This window comes from Oncorhynchus gorbuscha, linkage group LG15 (assembly GCF_021184085.1).
Source record: "Oncorhynchus gorbuscha isolate QuinsamMale2020 ecotype Even-year linkage group LG15, OgorEven_v1.0, whole genome shotgun sequence".
NCBI classification, from domain to species: Eukaryota; Metazoa; Chordata; class Actinopteri; order Salmoniformes; family Salmonidae; genus Oncorhynchus; species Oncorhynchus gorbuscha.
In genome coordinates, this window is record NC_060187.1 from 27,415,704 (window position 1) to 27,436,239 (window position 20,536).

The window sequence follows — 20,536 nt, forward strand, 5'->3', positions numbered from 1 at the left end:
TGAAATCTCGCGTCTTGTGACGGCCGGCCGCCCAACAACCTGCCCGCTCGACCCTATCCCCTCCTCTCTTCTCCAGACCATTTCCGGAGACCTTCTCCCTTACCTCACCTCGCTCATCAACTTATCCCTGACCGCTGGCTACGTCCCTTCCGTCTTCAAGAGAGCGAGAGTTGCACCCCTTCTGAAAAAACCTACACTCGATCCCTCCGATGTCAACAACTACAGACCAGTATCCCTTCTTTCTTTTCTCTCCAAAACTTCCTTGGTCAGCTCTCCCGCTATCTCTCTCAGAATGACCTTCTTGATCCAAATCAGTCAGGTTTCAAGACTAGTCATTCAACTGAGACTGCTCTTCTCTGTATCACGGACACCGCTAAAGCTAACTCTCTCTCCTCTGCTCTCATCCTTCTAGACCTATCGGCTGCCTTCGATACTGTGAACCATCAGATCCTCCTCTCCACCCTCTCCGAGTTGGGCATCTCCCGGCGCGGCCCACGCTTGGATTGCGTCCTACCTGACAGGTCGCTCCTACCAGGTGGCGTGGCGAGAATCTGTCTCCTCACCACGCGCTCTCACCACTGGTGTCCCCCAGGGCTCTGTTCTAGGCCCTCTCCTATTCTCGCTATACACCAAGTCACTTGGCTCTGTCATAACCTCACATGGTCTCTCCTATCATTGCTATGCAGACGACACACAATTAATCTTCTCCTTTCCCCCTTCTGATGACCAGGTGGCGAATCGCATCTCTGCATGTCTGGCAGACATATCAGTGTGGATGACGGATCACCACCTCAAGCTGAACTTCGGCAAGACGGAGCTGCTCTTCCTCCCGGGGAAGGACTGCCCGTTCCATGATCTCGCCATCACGGTTGACAACTCCATTGTGTCCTCCTCCCAGAGCGCTAAGAACCTTGGCGTGATCCTGGACAACAAACTGTCGTTCTCAACTAATATCAAGGCGGTGGCCCGTTCCTGTAGGTTCATGCTCTACAACATCCATGAGTACGACCCTGCCTCACACAGGAAGCGGCGCAGGTCCTAATCCAGGCACTTGTCATCTCCCGTCTGGATTACTGCAACTCGCTGTTGGCTGGGCTCCCTGCCTGTGCCATTAAACCCCTACAACTCATCCAGAACGCCGCAGCCCGTCTAGTGTTCAACCTTCCCAAGTTCTCTCACGTCACCCCGCTCCTCCGCTCTCTCCACAGTTGAAGCTCGCATCCGCTACAAGACCATGGTGCTTGCCTACGGAGCTGTGAGGGGAACGGCACCTCAGTACCTCCAGGCTCTGATCAGGCCCTACACCCAAATAAGGGCACTGCGTTCATCCACCTCTGGCCTGCTCGCCTCCCTACCACTGAGGAAGTACAGTTCCCGCTCAGCTCAGTCAAAACTGTTCGCTGCTCTGGCTCCCCAATGGTGGAACAAACTCCCCTCACGACGCCAGGACAGCGGAGTCAATCACCACCTTCCGGAGACACCTGAAACCCCACCTCTTTAAGGAATACCTAGGATAGGATAAAGTAATCCTTCTCACCCCCCCCCCTTAAAATATTTAGATGCACTATTGTAAAGTGGTTGTTCCACTGGATGTCATAAGGTGAATGCACCAATTTGTAAGTCGCTCTGGATAAGAGCGTCTGCTAAATGACTTAAATGTAAATGTAAATGTAATGGGACCGTATATAGACAGGTGTGTGCCTTCCCAAATCATGTCCAATCAATTGAATTTACAACAAGTGGATTCCAAAGTTGTAGAATCATCTACATGATCAATGGAAACAGGATGCACCTGAGCTCAATTTCGAGTCTCATAGCAAAGGGTCTGTATACTTATGTAAATAAGGTATTTCCGTTTTTTTTTTTTATACATTTGCACCGTTTAAAAAACATATATTTTAGAATAAAGCTGTAATGTAACAATATGTGGAAAAGGTGAAGAGGTCTAAATATTTTCCGAAAACACTGTAACTGGAGTGGCGTTAAGTGTTGTGGAGGATCAACTTTCCCGTTGTCTGTGACGCCCGCTGTCTGGTACGTGGAGAAACAGGCGTGCGCATGCCCATTATCACTTCCCCAATGCTAAGCTAACCAGTTAGCATCTAATACGCGACGCAAGAAACAACTCAGTCAGTGCTGATTAGTTTCTATGGAGTGAAGATGGCTCCTTTTCCCGACGAGGTGGATGTTTTCACTGGGCCACACTGGCGAATGAAACAGTTGGTGGGACTTTACTGTGAGAAGGTCTGTATAAAGCAATATGAATTTGCCCAAATAACGTAAGCTATGTAGCTAGCATTCTGCCTGTTATTTGTTACGCAGTGGTTAGCTAGCTAGTCGGAGAAATGGGTGTTGTGTTTTTGGCATAGTTATGTCCGTCGCTGGCTAACGTTACTTGGGAAATGTCTCAACTTGCATGTTAGCTGGCTAGCAACTTCAATGACATTATACTTTTGCCAACTTGTATAGCAAACAGTTCTAGCTAGTTAGTTACGTGGATTAACCAGTCTGAAGTTTGCGAGTCACGTTGTTATGCAACACGTTGTGCTAGCGGGGTTGGAGAATACCTTCTAGTGTAATCTGTTAGTTGGCTACCAACGTTAGTTACCTGTCAAATTGTAACCAGTAACGTCATTTTTGGAATACCCAAACTCAGTAATTTAATATGATTTACTTTTCCCGTATGCGGCATTAGAAGAAGACTAAAATGATCAATCAAACGCATTTAGTCTGGACTGTGGTGAGCCTCGCTCAAGTGGAACAAAACATACATTTGCGCTTTTTTCAATGGTGAATTGAATGTCAACATAAAGGTGTCATAATGTATTTTTTTCTCACACATCCTTTCTGGATTTTTAAAAGTAATCTATTAAGTACTTATTTCGTTTTTCAAAGTATGTAATTTGATTACAGTATTTTTGCTGCTAATGTAACTGATAATTTTTTTATTTTATTTATTTTTTTCACCTTTATTTAACCAGGTAGGCTAGTTGAGAACAAGTTCTCATTTGCAACTGCGACCTGGCCAAGATAAATTATAGTTTATTATAGATTATAGTTCGTTTGTTTGTGATTACATGTTACTCCCAGTGATGTATAAAAACCCTGGATTGCTAATGCTTGCTATGGCACGTAATAAGCTTTGACGCCACCATCAGCCATATTGGCACTCCCCAGAAGGAAGTTTTTCAATTACATTTTTTAAGGGCAAAATTACATGTATTTTGTTTATAATGGGTAACATAACATAGCTTTCCAAAAAAAATATACTTTAGGGAAAATGTTTATTTTCTCATATTTAGCTCACATAATGATTTATTTAGTATTTATTAAAAACTATACATCTGTAATAGATTACATGTGACAACAACAACTGTATATGTTAATAAATGCACTTCTATAGCTTTATAAAAAAATACAGTGGGGGGAGTTGGGATATGCAAAAAAAAACATATCCAATTCACACATGAGCATTTATACACACTTGTATATGTATTAAATAGGACAAATATAAGTCCCCACTAAATTATTATATTACAGTACACACATACACACACTTTGTTAATTAGCAACACACAACTTTATACTTTTGTTATCTGAGTAACTTTGACATGTTATTTTTCTCCATTCTACAACAGCTGTCACAGACCAACTTCTCCAACAACAATGACTTCCGCTCATTTCTTCAGTCGCTGTGTGCTACCTTCAAGGAGTTCAAGATGCATGAACAGATTGAGAATGAGTACATCATCGGCCTGTTGCAGCAGCGCAGCTGCAATGTGTATAATGTACACTCCGACAACAAGCTCTCAGAGATGTTGTCCCTGTTTGAGAAAGGGCTGAGAAGCGTTAAGGTGATATCAGCAGAAGCACTGACACTAACATAATGACATTTATGAAAAAGGCTCTCAAATAATCCCTGTTGCCCTTGAGGCTTTGTGTTGTGTCCAATTGAGTCATGCTTTTTATGAAATGGTAGACTTATCACTGTAGTGATTCATCCTACAGACAGGCATGTAATATTACTAATCAAATCAAATGTATTTATAAAGCCCTTCTTACATCAGCTGATATCTCAAAGTGCTGTACAGAAACCCAGCCTAAAACCCCAAACGGCAATCAATGCAGGTGTAGAAGCACAGTGGCTAGGAAAAACTCCCTAGAATGTCTAGAACCTAGGAAGAAACCAGTCCTTTTCTGTCTGTGCCGGGTGGAGATTATATCAGAACATGGCCAAGATGTTCAAATGTTCATAGATGACCAGCAGGGTCAAATAATAATAATAATCACAGTGGTTGTCGAGGGTACAACATGTTAGCACCTCAGGAGTAAATGTCAGTTGGCTTTTTCATAGTCGATCATCTACAGCTCCTGCTGTCTCTAGAGAGTTGAAAACAACAGGTCTGGGACAGGTAGCACGTCCGGTAAACAGATCAGGGTTCCATAGCCGCAGGCAGAACAGTTGAAACTGGAGCAGCAGCAAGGCCAGGTGGATTGAGGACAGCAAGGAGTCATCAGGCCAGGTAGTCCTGAGGCATGGTCCTAGGGCTCAGGTCCTCAAGAGAGAGAAAGAAAGAATTAGAGAGCATACTTAAATTCACACAAGACAAGACAGGAGAAATACTCTAGATATAACAGACTGACCCTAGCCCCCTGACACAAACTACTGCAGCATAAATACTGGAGGCTGAGACAGGAGGGGTCAGGAGACACTGTGGACCTGTCCGACTATACAGGACAGGGCCAGCCAGGCAGGATTTAACCCACCACTTTGCCAAAGCACAGCCCCCACGCTTGAGGTCGACCGATTAATCGGAATGGCCGATTTCAAGTTTTCATAACAATCGGAAATCAATTTTTTTGGGACGCTGATTTTTCAAAAAAACGTTTTTTTTTACTACTTTATTTAACGATGCAAGTCAGTTAAGAACACATTCAAGGACAGCCTAGGAACGGTGTGTTAACTGCCTTGTTCAGGGGCAGAACGACAGATTTTTACCCGGTCAGCTCAGGGATTCAATCTTGCAACCTTTACGGTTAACTAGTCCAACGCTCTAACCACCTGCCTCACTAGGACCTTCTGTAGCTCAGTTGGTAGAGCATGGCGCTTGTAACGCCAGGGTAGTGGGTTCGATCCCCGGGACCACCCATACGTAGAATGTATGCACACATGACTGTAAGTCGCTTTGGATAAAAGCGTCTGCTAAATGGCATATATTATTATTATATTAGGAGCCTGCCTGTTAAGCAAATGCAAAAGAAGCCAAGGTAAATTGCTAGCTAGCATTAAACTTCTCTTTATAAAAAACAATCAATCAATCATATTCACTAGTTATAACTACACATGGTTGATGATATTACTAGTTTATCTAGTGTGTCCTGCGTTGCATATAATGGATGCGGTGCGCATTCTCGAAAAAGGACTGTCATTGCTCCAATGTGTACCTAACCATAAATATCGATGCCTTTTTAAAAAATCAATACACAGAAGTATATATTTTTAAACCTGCATATTTAACTAAAAGAAAGGTTAGCAGGCAATATTAACCAGGTGAAATTGTGTCACTTCTCTTGCGTTCATTGCACGCAGAGTCAGGGTATATGCAACAGTTTGGGCCGCCTGGCTCATTTCGAACTAATATGCCGGAATTTTATGTAATTATGACATAACATTGAAGATTGTGCAGCAATATTTAGACTTAGGGATGCCATCCGTTAGATAAAATACGTAACGGTTCTGTATTTCACACAACGTTTTGTTTTTTCGAAATGATAGTTTCCGGATTCGACCATATTAATGACCAAAGGCTCGTATTTCTGTGTATTATTATGTTATAATTAAGTCTATGATTTGATAGAGCAGTCTGACTGAGCGACGGTAGGCACCAGCAGGCTCGCTAAGAATTCATTCAAACAGCACTTTCGTGCGTTTTGCCAGCAGCTCTTCCCTGTGCTTCAAGCATTGCGCTGTTTATGACTTCAAGCCTATCAACTCCCGAGATTAGGCTGGTGTAACCGATGTGAAATGGCTAGCTAGTTAGCGGGGTGTGCGCTAATAGCATTTCAAACGTCACTCGCTCTGAGACTTTGAGTAGTTGTTCTCCTTGCTCTGCATGGGTAATGCTGCTTCGAGGGTGGCTGTTGTCGATGTGTTCCTGGTTCGAGCCCAGGTAGCGGCAAGGAGAGGGATGAAAGCTATACTGTTACACTGGCAATACTAAAGTGCCTATAAGAACATCCAATAGTCAAAGGTATATGAAATAGAAATCGTATAGAGAGAAATAGTCCTATAATTCCTATAATAACTACAACCTAAAATTTCTTACCTGGGAATATTGAAGACTCATGTTAAAAGGAACCACCAGCTTTCATATGTTCTCATGTTTTGAGCAAGGAACTTAAACGTTAGCTTTCTTACATGGCACATATTGCACTTTTACTTTCTTCTCTAACACTTTGTTTTTGCATTATTTAAACCAAATTGAACATGTTTCATTATTTATTTGAGGCTAAATGTATTTTATTGATGTATCATATTAAGTTAAAACAAGTGTTCATTCAGTATTGTTGTAATTGTCATTATCACAAATCTTTTTTATTAACTCGTCCGATTAATCGTTATCGCCTTTTTTGGGGTCCTCCAATAATCGGTATCTGCGTTGAAAAATCGTAATCGGTCGACCTCTACCCCACACCACTAGAGGGATATCTTCAACCACCAACTTACCATCCTGAGACAAGGCTGAGTATAGCCCACAAAGATTTCCGCCACGGCACAACCCAAAGGGGGGGAGCCAACGCAGACAGGAAGATCATGTCAGTGACGCACCCCTCCTAGGGACGGCATGGAAGAGCACCAGTAAGCCAGTGACTCAGCCCCTCTAATAGGGTTAGAGGCAGAGAATCCCAGTGGAGAGGGGAACCGGCCAGGCAGAGACTGCAAGGGTGGTTCGTTGCTCCAGTGCCTTTGCGTTCAACTTCACACTCCTGGGCCAGATTACACTCAACAAAGGACGTACTGAAGAGATGAGTCTTCAATAAAGACTTAAAAGTTGAGACCGAGTCTGTGTCTCTCACATGGGTAGGCAGACCATTCCATAAAAATGGAGTTCTATAGGAGAAAGCCCTGCCTCCAGCTGTTTGCTTAGAAATTCCAGGGACAGTTAGAAGGCCTGCATCTTGTGACTGTAGCGTACGTGTAGGTATGTACGGCAGGACCAAATCAGAGACATTTAGGTAGGAGCAAGCCCATGTACTACAATGACAACAGTGGTTAAAGAAGGTCTTGGTTTCCTGATAACCGTTTAAACACTTTTTTACTTTAGTGAAACTGGCGTTTTCTAAACGCAACACACAATTGAACAATATGCCTCAATTCAGAAAAGAGAAATGGTTAGCAATTCTATGGTAGATGCATGCATTTTGAACAGAAATAAAATAATTGAGAGATCTTTTGAGTTCTTGGCATTATGTTTCTTGTATACAATTATGATATATATGTTTGGTGTTAGGAGGTACTTTATTTTGTAGCTTGTAGAGAGCGCCAAGCAGAACATGCATTAAATGGGCCTGTGGACATCGTTTATAGACAGAAAAATGTGTTTTTAGAGAGGTAGCCTAATTCAAATGCTTTTTGTTGCATTTTTTTTTGTTGCTCTAGATTGCAGGAAATTGCAGTTGCAGGTGTTCCTCAGCAGCACCACCTTGTTAAAAATATCCCGAGGAGAACCCGGAGTCTGTCCCAGGCCCAGTTTGCTAAAAAACAAATGAAAATTCCACTGTTTGGGCAGTGGGATTTAGTCTTCAACTAGGAGAGGAAATAATGTTTTAATTAAACCTCATAAACAAGACTGTTAAATTTTTTGTAAATGCCATTAGAATGCTTTTTGGTTTAGAGAGTACAGATTTGTTGATGAAATGCATGAATTGGAGGAAAACATTGCTCAGTTAAATCGAGGGTATTTCAAGTTTAGCCTCAAACATGTTTATTTTCTTATCCTGTAAGGGAAAGTATTTGAGTGTTTTGCTGGTCTGTTGATTCTTGTATGTTTGACAGTGTTGATTTGGCAGAAGTGGAGGATTGCTGGCATTCTTAGGGGGAGTGAATGACAGTCAGTAGTTTGTGTCTGATGTGTAATGTTTGATATATTTGCAGAGTGAAAATGAGCAGCTCAACTATGCCCAGCAGCTGAAGGAAAGACTTGAGGCATTCACACAGGACTTCTTACCCCATATGAAGGAGGAGGAAGAGGTATGATATAATAATCTACAAGTCATTTATATGTAGGGTATTCTGATGTAGGACTTTCTGTGTACAGTATTAATACACTGCTCAAAAAATAAAGGGAACACTAAAATAACACATCCTAGATCTGAATGAAATATTCTTATTAAATACTTTTTTCTTTACATAGTTGAATGTGCTGACAACAAAATCACACAAATTATCAATGGAAATCAAATGTATCTGGATTTGGAGTCACACTCAAAATTAAAGTGGAAAACCACACTACAGGCTGATCCAACTTTGATGTAATGTCCTTAAAACAAGTCAAAATGAGGCTCATTAGTGTGTGTGGCCTCCATGTGCCTGTATGACCTCCCTACAACGCCTGGGCATGCTCCTGATGAGGTGGCGGATGGTCTCACAGACTTGGGCCAGTCCATAGCATCAATGCCTTCCTCTTGCAGGAACTGCTGACACACTCCAGCCACATGAGGTCTAGCATTGTCTTGCATTAGGAGGAACCCAGGGCCAACCGCACAAGCATATGGTCTCACAAGGAGTCTGAGGATCTCATCTCGGTACCTAATGGCAGTCAGGCTACCTCTGGCAAGCACATGGAGGGCTGTGCGCCCCCCCCCCTCCCAAAGAAATGCCACCCCACACCCAAAGAAATGCCACCCCACACCATGACTGACCCACCATCAAACCGGTCATGTTGGAGGATGTTGCAGGCAGCAGAACGTTCTCCCTGGCGTCTCCAGACTCTGTCACGTCTGTCACATGTGCTCAGTGTGAACCTGCTTTCATCTGTGAAGAGCACAGGGCACCAGTGACGGATTTGCCAATCTTTGTGTTTTCTAGCAAATGCCAAACGTCCTGCATGGTGTTGGGTTGTAAGCCCAACCCCCACCTGTGGATGCCGGGCCCTCATACAACCCTCATGGAGTCTGTTTCTGACCGTTTGAGCAGACACATGCACATTTGTGGCCTGCTGGAGGTCATTTTGCAGGGCTCTGGCAGTGCTCCTCCTGCTCCTCCTTGCACAAAGGCGGAGGTAGCGGTCCTGTTGCTGGGCTGTTGCCCTACTACAGCCTCCTCCACGTCTCCTGATGTACTGGCCTGTCTCCTGGTAGCGCCTCCATGCTCTGGACACTGACAGACATGGCAAACCTTATTGCCACAGCTCGCATTGATGTGCCGTCCTGGATGAACTGCACTACCTGAGCCATTTGTGTGGGTTGTAGACTCCGTCTCATGCTACCACTAGGGTGAAAGCACCACCAGTATTCAAAAGTGACCAAAACATCAGCCAGGAAGCATAGGAACTGAGAAGTGGTCTGTGGTCACCACCTGCAGAACCACTCCTTTATTGGGGGTGTCTTGCCTATAATTTCCACCTGTTGTCTATTCCATTGCACAACAGCATGTGCAATTTATTGTCAATCAGTGTTGCTTCCTAAGTGGACAGTTTGATTTCACAGACGTGTGATTGACTTGGAGTTACATTGTGTTTATGTGTTCCCTTTATTTTTTTGAGCGGTGTACATATTTGTTACACTACCGTTCAAAAGTTTGGGTTCACTTAGAAATGTCTTTGCTTTTGAAAGAAAATATCATTTTTTGTCCATTTAAAATAACATCAACTTGATCAGAAATAGAGTGTACACATTGTTAATGTTGTAAATGACTATTGTAGCTGGAAACGGCTGATTTAAAAAATAAATTTTAAAAATTGAATATCTACATAGGCGTACAGAGGCCCATTATCAGCAACCATCACTCCTGTGTTTCAATGGCACGTGTTAACCTTTTTAAAATGATAAACTTGGATTAGCTAACTGATCATTAGAAAACCCTTTTGCAATTATGTTAGCACAGCTGCAAACTGTTGTCCCGATTTCAAAGAAGCAATAAAACTGGCCTTTAGACTATTTGAGTATCTGGAGCAACAGAATTTTGTGGGTTCGATTACAGGCTCAAAATGGCCAGAAACAAATAACTTTCAGTCTATTCTTGTTCTGAGAAATTAAGGCTATTCCATGCGAGAAATTGCCAAGAAACTGAAGATTTCGTACTACTCCCTTCACAGAACAGCGCAAACTGGCTCTGACCAGAATAGAAAGAGGAGTGAGAGGACCCGGTGCACAACTGAGCTAAAGGACAAGTACAGTACTTTAGAGTGTCTAGTTTGAGAAACAGACGCCTCACAAGTCCTCAACTGGCAGCTTCATTAAATAGTACCTGCAAAACACCAGTCTCAACAGCAACAGTGAAGAGGCGACTCCGGGATGCTGGCCTTCTAGGCAGAGTTTCTCTGTCCAGTGTCTGTGTTCTTTTGCGCATCTTAATATTTTATTTTTATTCGCCAGTCTGAGATTTGTTGACGTTGAGAATGGTGCTTTGCGGTTATTTTTAATGAAGCTAACATTAACAATGTCTACACAGTATTTCTGATCAATTTGATGCTATTTTAATGGACAATTTTTATTTTTTTATTATTCAAAAAAACGAGGACATTTCTAAGTGACCCCAACCTTTTGAACAGTAGTGTATATCCAGTGTAATGGTCCATGAATGGATACCTTCAAGTAGGGCTGTTGCAGTGACCGTATTACCACCACACTGACAGTCATTAGTCATGACTGCAGTAAAATTCCATGTGACCATTGAGTCACGGTAATTTCTTCTTATGCACTCTGGACATGCTTTGGTAGTACCCAACTTGCTAATGACCATCAGGTCCTAATGGCCTGGTACTCAGAGCTCTAATTGTCCCTCTAGCCACTCTGACATCAATGCAAATGTATTCAAAAATCACATCAGACACTTATCATCAAAATAGTATTGTGCTTTAAAACTCACGTCCCTGTAGCGATCAATTTGAAGGAAAGTTCAACAGCAGGTTGAAACTGAGTGTAAAACATCGTCATTGTGGATGTTGTTTCAAAGCCTAACACAACAAAATGGACATCGCTTTCTAAGGTGATGATTCATTCAAGACAAACATAAGCATATTACAGTTTGTGTGTAGGCTTTTAAGCCCAAGCCTGAAAAACAATGAATGGAAGTTATGATTGTGCCGTTATACAATACATAACCTATTACACATTGCATAGAAACATACATCAGAAAAGATCTTTGGCACATAATTGGTCTAGCCTATACTACAAAATTAAACAAATCTGTGGACTGTATTATTATGTATACTGGATGGACTGGTTACCTAATGCTACGCTCCCAAATCTCTGTCCATGATTCAGGTAGAGAACATATAGCCCTAGGCAATGCTGTTGGTTCATTGTTTGTGCAGGGTGACTTAAAGTTAGCCTACAATTATAGTGAATTAGATTTTTGAATAGCCTAGTAATAGGACTTTTACAATTAATCGGGTGACACATTACCGTTAGCTATGCAGAATCTCACCACTGTGCATTTCCATCTCCGCTCTCTCCTTTATTCCTTTCTTGAGCTCGCAGAGGGGCTGTCAAGAGTTTAGTGAAATATGTTTTGTTGCAAAAACATTTTACTATTGATGTTCCCGAACAGATTTCACTTGGTACCTAAATTAAGCACTGGTTAGCTGCAGGAACAGGGTTGGAGAGCCCATGACATACAGAGTTTGGGTGGAATATTAGAATATTACCTGTCAGGGCCTCCCGAGTGGCGCAGCAATCTAAGGCACTGCATCTCAGTGCTAGAGGCGTCACTACAGACCCGGGTTTGATCCTGGGCTGTGTCACAACCGGCCGTGATCGGGAGTCCCATAGGGCAGTGCACAAACAGTGGTTGATGTGTGGAGTGAAATGTGTTCTTAACAGGGCTGTCCCCGACAAAACAAAATCTTGGTTGACCGAGAGTCGTCCTGTGCTTTAGACCAATCAATTGGTCGAAATGTTGAAACTTATTTTTTCATATATAGACACACCCTATGTGTTTGAATAAAATCACATGCATATGCACTGAGCTTGTCTGATGCTTTAAGCACACTGTTTGGTTAAATAATTAAGACACACAAAATTAATCGGGAGCTCAATCACACTGTGTTAAACAAACAGCGATTGCCTGTGTGACTGTCCCCCCTACTGCAGTGAAAAGGCACCACATCACAGAAAGTATTTATTGTGCTGAAGCTGCAACTTCACTTCAGCCATTTAGTTTTTTACTTGTTTCAAAATCCCTAATTTCCCTATTCCCTCAACCCTTGCTTTCTTTACGTGAAACATGTATTCATCGCATGGGGCGGCAGGGTAGCCTAGTGGTTAGGGCGTTGGACTAGTAACCGAAAGGTTGCAAGTTCGAATCCCTGAGCTGAACAGGCAGTTAACCCACTGTTCCTAGGCCGTCATTGAAAATAAGAATTTGTTCTTAACTGACTTGCTTAGTAAAATTAAAAAATGCATGTGACCAATAGGGCCTGACCTATAGCCTATCATAATCGCATCAATAAATTGGTTATAACAAACTCTGAACACTGTAATGATGTCGACAGCAAAGTGGATGTGGAGGACGTGAAAAAAAACCTCAACTGATGTTTACTGGTTGCTCAGGAGGGAAAGGCAATGTCAGATCTGTGGAAGACACTTGACTTAGTGAGTATTGTGTGACCAGGTGTTGTTAGATTACAATATTATTTCTCTGCCTGTTTGGAGCAGTGTAAACAACACTAAATACATTCTAAGTAATACGAGTGCAAGCTTTCTCAAATCATCAATAGCTTATAGTCGCGTCATGCAGGCCATATATGTTTTGCTTTCTAAGACATTCTAAGGTTTGTATTATTCCCAACTAAAGTTGCCAATAAACTCTAAATGATCACTTTTACGCTCCACATGGCCACTTCACTCCCTCCGGAATGGGAGAAATATCATTTCTATTTTATTCAACTAAGTTCAATTATATTCTTATTATAAAATCATAACATACAGTAGGCCAACTCATTCTGTTCTTCTGAAATACATTTTCTTCATATCATAATTTTTCTTTAGGCCTGACTAAAATATGGTGTATATTATACTGAACAAAAACATAAACGCAACATAAGCTGGTCCCATATTTCATGAGCCTCTTTTTTTTTTCTTGTACGCACATGAAGCTTATTTCTCTCAAATTTTGGCCACATACTTGTTACATCCCTGTTAGTGAGCAGTTCACCTTTGCCAGGATAATTCATCCACCTGACAGGTGTGGCATATCAAGAAGCTTATTAAACAGCATGATCATTACAGAGGTGCACCTTGGGCTGGGGACAATAAAAGGCCACTCTAAAATGTGTGGTTTTGTCACACAACATGCCACGGGTGTCTCAAGTTTTGAGGGAGTATGCAATTGGCATTCCGACTGCAGGAATGTCTACCAGAGCTGTTGCCAGAGAATTAAATGTTAAATTCTCTACCATAAGCCGCCTCAAATTGTTTTAGAGAATTTGGCAATATGTCTAACTGACCTCCAAACCTCAGGCGTCGTGTAAACCGGCCAGTCCAAGACCTTCACATCTGGCTTATGATGAAACTGGGTTTGCACAACTGAAAAATGTCTGAAACTGTCTCCGGTGAGCTCATTTGCGTGCTTGTCGTCCTCACCAAGGTTTCAACCTGACTGCAGTTCGGCATCATAACTGAATCCCGGTTTCAACTGTACTGGGCAGATGGCAGTGGCATTGTGTGGGCGAGCGGTTTCTGGTGTCAATGTTGTGAACAGAGGGCCTCATGGTGGCAGTGGGGTTATGGGATGGGCAGACATAAGCTACGGACAATGAACACAATTTCATTTTATCAATGGCAATTTGAATGCACAGAGATACCGTGATGAGATCCTGAGGTCCATTGTCATGCCATTCATCCTCTGCCATCACCTCATGTTTCAGCATGATAATGCACAGCCCCTTGTCACAAGGCTCTGTACACAATTTCTGGAATCTGAAAATGTCCCAGTTCTTTCATGGCCTGCATACTCACCAGGCATGTCACCCATTGAGCATGTGTGGGATGCTCTGGATCAGTGTGTACGACAGCGTGTTTCAGGTCCCGCCAATATCCAGCAATTTTGCACAGCCATTGAAGTGGAGTGGGACAACATTCCACAGGCCACTATCAACAGCCTGATCAACTCTATGCGAAGGACATGTCACCTGCATGAGGCAGATTGTAGTCACACCAGATACTGACCGGTTTTCTGATCCATGCCTGTACCTTTTCCTTTAAGGTATCTGTGACCAACCGATGCATTTCTGTATTCCCAGTCGTGAAATCATAGATTAAGTCCCAAGATGTTTATTTCAATTGACTGGTTTCCTTTATATGTACTGTAACTCAGTAAAATTATTATTATTATTTTTTTTGTTACATGTTGTTTTTTTTGTCCAGTGTAAATTGATTTATTAGACTTTTATAGATTTTCCAAAGGCACGGATCAGCGGCTTGTATGCAGCTTGTATTCGTGGAGGCCTGGCGATGCGAAACGTGTTTATGTTAATAAACAGTAAATTACCGTGAACCGGTAGTTTTTTGCATGGCACTAACTGTCTGGAAAAAATGTAGTGACCGCCACAGCCCTACCAGCAAGTATAACATGTTCAGAACTGTGGGTCTTTCTGTATTTTCTATAGTAATGCATTGTTTTGCATGTGCTTGTGTGTAATGCAAATTAATGTGTATATCCAGGTGTTCCAGCCCATGCTGATGCAGTACTTCACTTATGAGGAGCTGAAAGACATCAAGAAGCAGGTGATAGCGCAGCACAGTAGCCAGCAGCGATGGAACTGTGCAGCAGAGGTGCTGAAGGGGCTCAGTCTGTGGAGCCAGGCAGAGGAGCTGCATAAGGCCTTCAAGTATGCTGACCATGAGAAGACTGATGATGGTGAGTCAGACAGACCCCTTCACTATCTTTCTTAGTTAGTACACATCTTTGTGATATCTACCCTATCTATCTTTCCCTACACAATCCTTTTACCTAATATTTTTCAAGAACATACATCCCAACTTCCTCATAACTATGCTGAATTGGAGGATGTGATCAGTACTTGTTTAGGAAATTAATACTGACCACAAATTTCCCATAACCAAATGTTCCTTTGAGGCGTGGCTCTAACCCTTACCAAAAACATTTTTACGGACCGCCGAATCACAATGCTGCTGCCTCATTTCCCACTGTGTGCTGCGGTCTAACAATGATTCTTGGATGTCTATATTTACTGTAACTGTAGAGAAGCATGTCACTTCTAGACTCTTATAAGAACTGTACTTAAATTCAGTGTGAACACTATAAAACTCTGCTTATTATCATTCCTCAGAATTGGAGAAAGAGCTGTGCTCCGCCCACATCTCCCAGCTGCCCACAGAGGTCCTGCTGTGTCTGTTCCGCTACCTGGGCCCTGAGGACCTGTGTCACTGTGGCCAGGTGTGCTCTGCCTGGTCTGAGCTGGCCAAGACTGGCTCTCTGTGGAGACACCTCTACCCTGTACGCTGGGCCAGAGGTACAAAGATCAACCTTTACCTTTGTATACTTTTATCACCTCCAATGGGAAAGCAGTCAACACTAGAAAAACTGCCATACCAATACAATCCTTTGACACTTCACCTTTCTCATTAAGAAAACAGTTTCTGAGTGTGTGCCTTCTGTGTCTGTTTCCCAGGGGATTACTATCGCGGTCCCCCAGATGATCTGAACCAGGAGCCGGATGAGGAGTGGGTGAAAAGTCTGCAGGATGAGGGCAAGGCCTACCAGGAGTGGGATGAGGATGCAGATGTGGATGAGTCTGGTGAGTTACCAGTCAGTCTAATGTATTTGTCAGGAGTACATCTGATACGATCAAGTGAATGCATAGTTTGATTGAAGTGACACAGATGTGTTTACTGATTTTGGGTGAACTGTTTGGATATGACTTCTAGAAAATGGTCCTCTTTTCTATCCACATTCTCCCTTGTCTAGATGCATCTTGTGAAGACTCCTTGGCTAGAAGTGCTGCTCAGAGGGAGAAGAAGCTACTGAATGGAATGATCCAGAACCTTCTGCCAGCTGTGGGTTCCTCTGTCAGGTCCATCGTTCTGGCCTACAGCTCTACGGTCTCCAGTAAGATGGTATGGACCAAGAATATTCATGATCATATGCCTAGAACATAAATAAAGCAGAGCCTTGAGAAACACTGGGTGCATATGAATGAAGGATGTTTGAGACTGAATAGATTATACATGGCAGAGTGTAGGTTAATGATCTGTATGTATATGGGTGTCTGCTGCTGCAGGTGCGTCAGATCCTCAGTCTCTGTCCTAATCTCACCCACCTGGACCTCACTCAGACTGATGTCACAGACTCCGCCTTTGACAGGTATGTCATCCGTGCCACACCAATTATGCTGAACACTACATGGTGTGATGTACTATTAAAATCATTTTGTCTTTTCTAATTATATATATTTTTCTCTGTCTGTCAGTTGGTCATCTCTGTGGGCATGTCTCTCTCTGGAGCACCTAGACCTTTCAGGCTGTGAGAAGATCACTGACCGCACACTGAAGAAGCTGTCCCTGGGTCTTGGGGACCTGGCATCTCCCACCTGCTCTGACCGACGAGCCAAGCTTCTGAAGAGCCCTCCTTCTCCCATCAGTCTCGACAAGCGCAGCCTCCGTCCGACTGGGCACAGCCGGCAGGTCCTGATCTTCAAGCAGTGGCCAGGGAGACTGGGCAGAGCCCCCTGCAGCCCCACCAGAGTCTGGGTCCTGGACCCCTTGGAGCTGGCTGACATCGAGGATACTGCGGAGTGGAACCGACGCAGGGGAGTGTCTACCCCTGAGGTGCGGGGCTTTGTGGAGACTCAGCCAGGGGGGTTGTCGTGTTGCTGTAGGAGAAGGAGGGGGGGCTTCAGGACTGGCTTTAGCACCTCCTACAGGCAGCAGCAGTATGGGCATGGGGAGGCCGGCTGTGGCCATTCCACCTGCTGCACTGGTGAGACGGCCCTGAGGACTTTAGGAGGGCTGCAGTATGAGTCTCACACCACCAGGGGCAGTGCAGGGGCAGAGTTTCGGACTAAATGCTCCTCTGGGGGCCAGTTGTGCCTGGAGTGTGACAACAGAACTGATCAGTCAGACGGTCGGTGCTCACTAAGGTTCCTCAGCCTGTCTGGATGCTATCAGGTCACAGACCTGGGCTTGAGGTAAACTGCTTATGACCCCTCTGTATTATGTATTCCACCTATGTAAACATTGCTTTAACATAGATTTTGAGTAGGGAATGAGTGAGTGTATTATGGACATAAAATCTATGTGTGTGTTTCAGGACACTGTCTCAGCGTGGAGGGCTTCCTCACCTGGAGCATCTGAACCTGTCTGGATGTCTCCTCATCACTGAGGTGGGGCTACAGGAGCTGGTGTCAGCCTGTCCTGCCCTCAATGATGAACACTTCTACTACTGCGACAACATCAACGGTAATGTACACATTAGTTTACAACATTAGGGGAAAATAACCTCTCAAAAAATAGAACTAAGTGATGCAATGTTATACACTTGAATGTTGCACAAATGTGTAGGAAGAGCATTATGTATCATATCGAGTTGTATGGATGAATTTTGGTGGTGGATTGTATACCAGTATCAATGTTCCGATTCTCACCTGTACAGCTCGTTTCCCAGTGTAAGTTCCTTATGTAACAGCCCTGCTGATCTTATGAGGTGGAAGGTAAGTGGGCTTTAAGGTAGTCAGAGAAACTCATTCAGTGTACACTACAACTTAATGCTTAACGCCATAGTATTAGTGTAAACCATTTAACATTGTTTCTGAACCAAGAGCGTGGACAGAAGTCCAACTTGGCAATAGGTACATGTCCACATTACTGGGGACTCACACTAGGTGAGAAATCACCAACCTAGCTACCAGTCATTTTCTATGAAATAAGGAGACTCCACGTTGGTCAACAGTCAATCGGAAGAGGGCAGCTCTTATTAGCAAGCTTTGACATTGGTGAACAACAAACTGATGTTATGCTTGCTGTTTGAAGGATACACGTCAACCGCTTGATCGCTGATTATCTTGGCAAGTGTGAGACCCCTCTTAAGGACAGCAGTAACTGGCCCACTGTATGAGTGACTGGTCTAACGGTTCTGTTACTCTGCAGGTCCTCACGCTGACACGGCCAGCGGCTGCCAGAACCTGCAGTGTGGCTTCAGGGTGTGCTGTCGCTCTGGAGAGTGACCTTTGACCCAGCTCTACAACCCCCCCCCCCCCCCAAATGGTTCCTCATCTGCACTTTAATCACCTGGGAATAAACCAATCTCTGTACTTTGTCATTTAAAATAGTTTGTAGATATACAAAAATAAACTCATGACATTTCCATCTGTTTTTAGGAAGTAATCCTTTAGAAAAATATGGGTGTTGGATGTATGAAGTATCTGCAAATGTAAATTCTAGTTCCTTATTGAGAAAGTGTTCCTTTAACATTTTAATTTGAGTTGCAAAAAAGCAGATGTTATACGTGACCAAGTACTTGTTGTTTTTGACTAGGTCCAACACCTCTGCTCCTACTTCCTTGTTTTAGATCTCTGATTGCTGTAAGTCTTAATTGGTTGATTTATTGAAGTTAGAAACATCAGATAATTCAATGTTGAGATGTGAGTTCTCTTCACATGATACATGTTGGGAGTGGTGATTCACATGGTGGCAGATGGTGTGTAACGTCAGTGACTTAAGAATCTGAGGAAACTGCACAGTCCTGGAGAACACTGATCATGCCACTTCTAGAGATGACAGGTGGCCAGATCACTGTTAGAATTGCCTCAGATGTGGGCAGGCATTTCAGGTATAGAGTTATGGTGGTATTTGTCTGCAGGTAATACCCTTATTCCAAATGTTGGATTTCAACCTCTAAAATTACATTCATAATGCTTCTTATCTTTCTCCTTTGTGGCTAGAAACATTGGATTGTGATAATATTTTCCCTTTGTCATTGTGTAATGAATCAATGGTAAGGGCACTGAAATTCACATAAGCTCTCTCAGTTACTTCACAAAATGATCTAGACATACAGTTGAATGACAATGGAGCAGATTTGAGAAATAGCAACTACTCTGATCCACTGAGTGCTGGTCTTTATACATAGCACAACTTCTGGAGACCCATTATTTGCTTGTTCAAACCATCTGCATGAGAAGTTCTATTGGTTATGAACAATAAAAGTATATTGGATTTAAAGTGTGAAATACAGTATGTATGTGGTAAAGGATTCAAACAAATGTGGTATTTTGTTTAAAGTTTGATAAAATCTGTTATTACACTGCACATAACACAAGACTGTCAGATTTGGTAGCTACAGTTAAGTTAATTGTGATTCCATAGGAATGGTAAACAAACCCAACTCTGTGTCATCCAGAGCTATCACACTCAAATACAAGACTAAATGACAATACCAAATCAATAGATTACGGTTACATGCACACAATGTGATTATTGTGGATGGTCAGATTAATATAATGTTATAATATAATGACATGTTTTAATCGGTGTATGCTTGCTTTGATTTTGACATTATGCCGATTTAAGATAAGGAGTTAGGTGTTTAGATGACTATTGCATAATCAGCCTACTGCCATAAGCAGTTTAATATCGAATTATTCCTGTGCATGTATATGTACTGTAGTCTAAAAGGTAGCTGTGCTCTAAACGTTTCTTCATAAAGATACAGGTAAACAATATTGTAAAGTGCATTTACGAAAAACAAGCATGTCTATACCTCTGCAATGGAGTTATCGTGTGCGGATGAGTGAGGCCAGGTAAACCCAGACAGACAGGACATTGTTAGGGTAGGCATGGACATGAACTGCCAGGGCAAACTCCACATTGGACGCCTCCACGTTGTGGACGCCTGTACTATAGACTGCCTCGATAATGGGCCGGACCTCTGAGAATGGAAGATGCAGGGGGAATCCTGAAATCTGTTAAAGGAGGAAATAGAGACCGTCAGTGAGGCTGTTCCACAGCCAAGGAAACCGTTTCTTTCCATAGCATGAGCTAACATGGGAGGCTGAAGAACTCCCCTAATTATAACAAATGTCAGTGCCATGACCATCAAAAGGCAATGCTCATAATTTCATTTTAAGAACTGGATGTTTTATGGACCGCTCCATGTCAGGACTACTACGTCATTCCCCTGTCCCTTCCAGCCATAGACTGTCCTCCCCTGTCCCTCCCAGCCATAGACTGTCCTCTCCCCTGTCCGTTCCAGCCATAGACTGTCCTCTCCCCTGTCCCTTCCAGCCATAGACTGTCCTCTCCCCTGTCCCTCCCAGCCATAGACTGTCCTCTCCCCTGTCCCTTCCAGCCATAC

General features: G+C 43.1%; 2 protein-coding genes across 7 annotated transcripts in view; one reads left to right on the plus strand and one right to left on the minus strand.

The window, feature by feature from the left end:
- Positions 1-2,028: 2,028 nt before the first annotated feature.
- LOC123996841 (F-box/LRR-repeat protein 5) lies at positions 2,029-19,709 on the plus strand. Its single transcript, XM_046300610.1, has 11 exons — positions 2,029-2,244; positions 3,639-3,854; positions 8,156-8,251; positions 14,887-15,082; positions 15,516-15,698; positions 15,858-15,983; positions 16,154-16,302; positions 16,467-16,549; positions 16,656-17,372; positions 17,495-17,643; positions 18,331-19,709. Exons 1-11 carry the CDS (start codon positions 2,161-2,163, stop codon positions 18,405-18,407), a joined length of 2,076 nt encoding a protein of 691 aa, XP_046156566.1. The 5' UTR covers positions 2,029-2,160; the 3' UTR covers positions 18,408-19,709.
- The window catches only part of cc2d2a (coiled-coil and C2 domain containing 2A), a 31,889-nt gene continuing 30,805 nt past the window's right edge, over positions 19,453-20,536 (minus strand). For all 6 annotated transcript variants that reach the window (XM_046300608.1, XM_046300605.1, XM_046300609.1 and 3 more), the window contains one exon: positions 19,453-20,144. In XM_046300608.1, the coding sequence (XP_046156564.1) occupies positions 19,956-20,144 (189 nt within the window). In that variant the 3' untranslated portion in view covers positions 19,453-19,955. The remainder of the gene's footprint in view (positions 20,145-20,536) is intronic.

Bases quoted from the DNA above. Each gene is read 5' to 3' on its own strand.
- LOC123996841 (XM_046300610.1), top strand. From the start codon at position 2,161: ATGGCTCCTTTTCCCGACGAGGTGGATGTTTTCACTGGGCCACACTGG. The intron at 15,083-15,515 runs GTGAGTCAGACA...ATCATTCCTCAG, and splicing joins CCATGAGAAGACTGATGATG to AATTGGAGAAAGAGCTGTGC. The intron at 15,984-16,153 runs GTGAGTTACCAG...TCCCTTGTCTAG, and splicing joins TGCAGATGTGGATGAGTCTG to ATGCATCTTGTGAAGACTCC.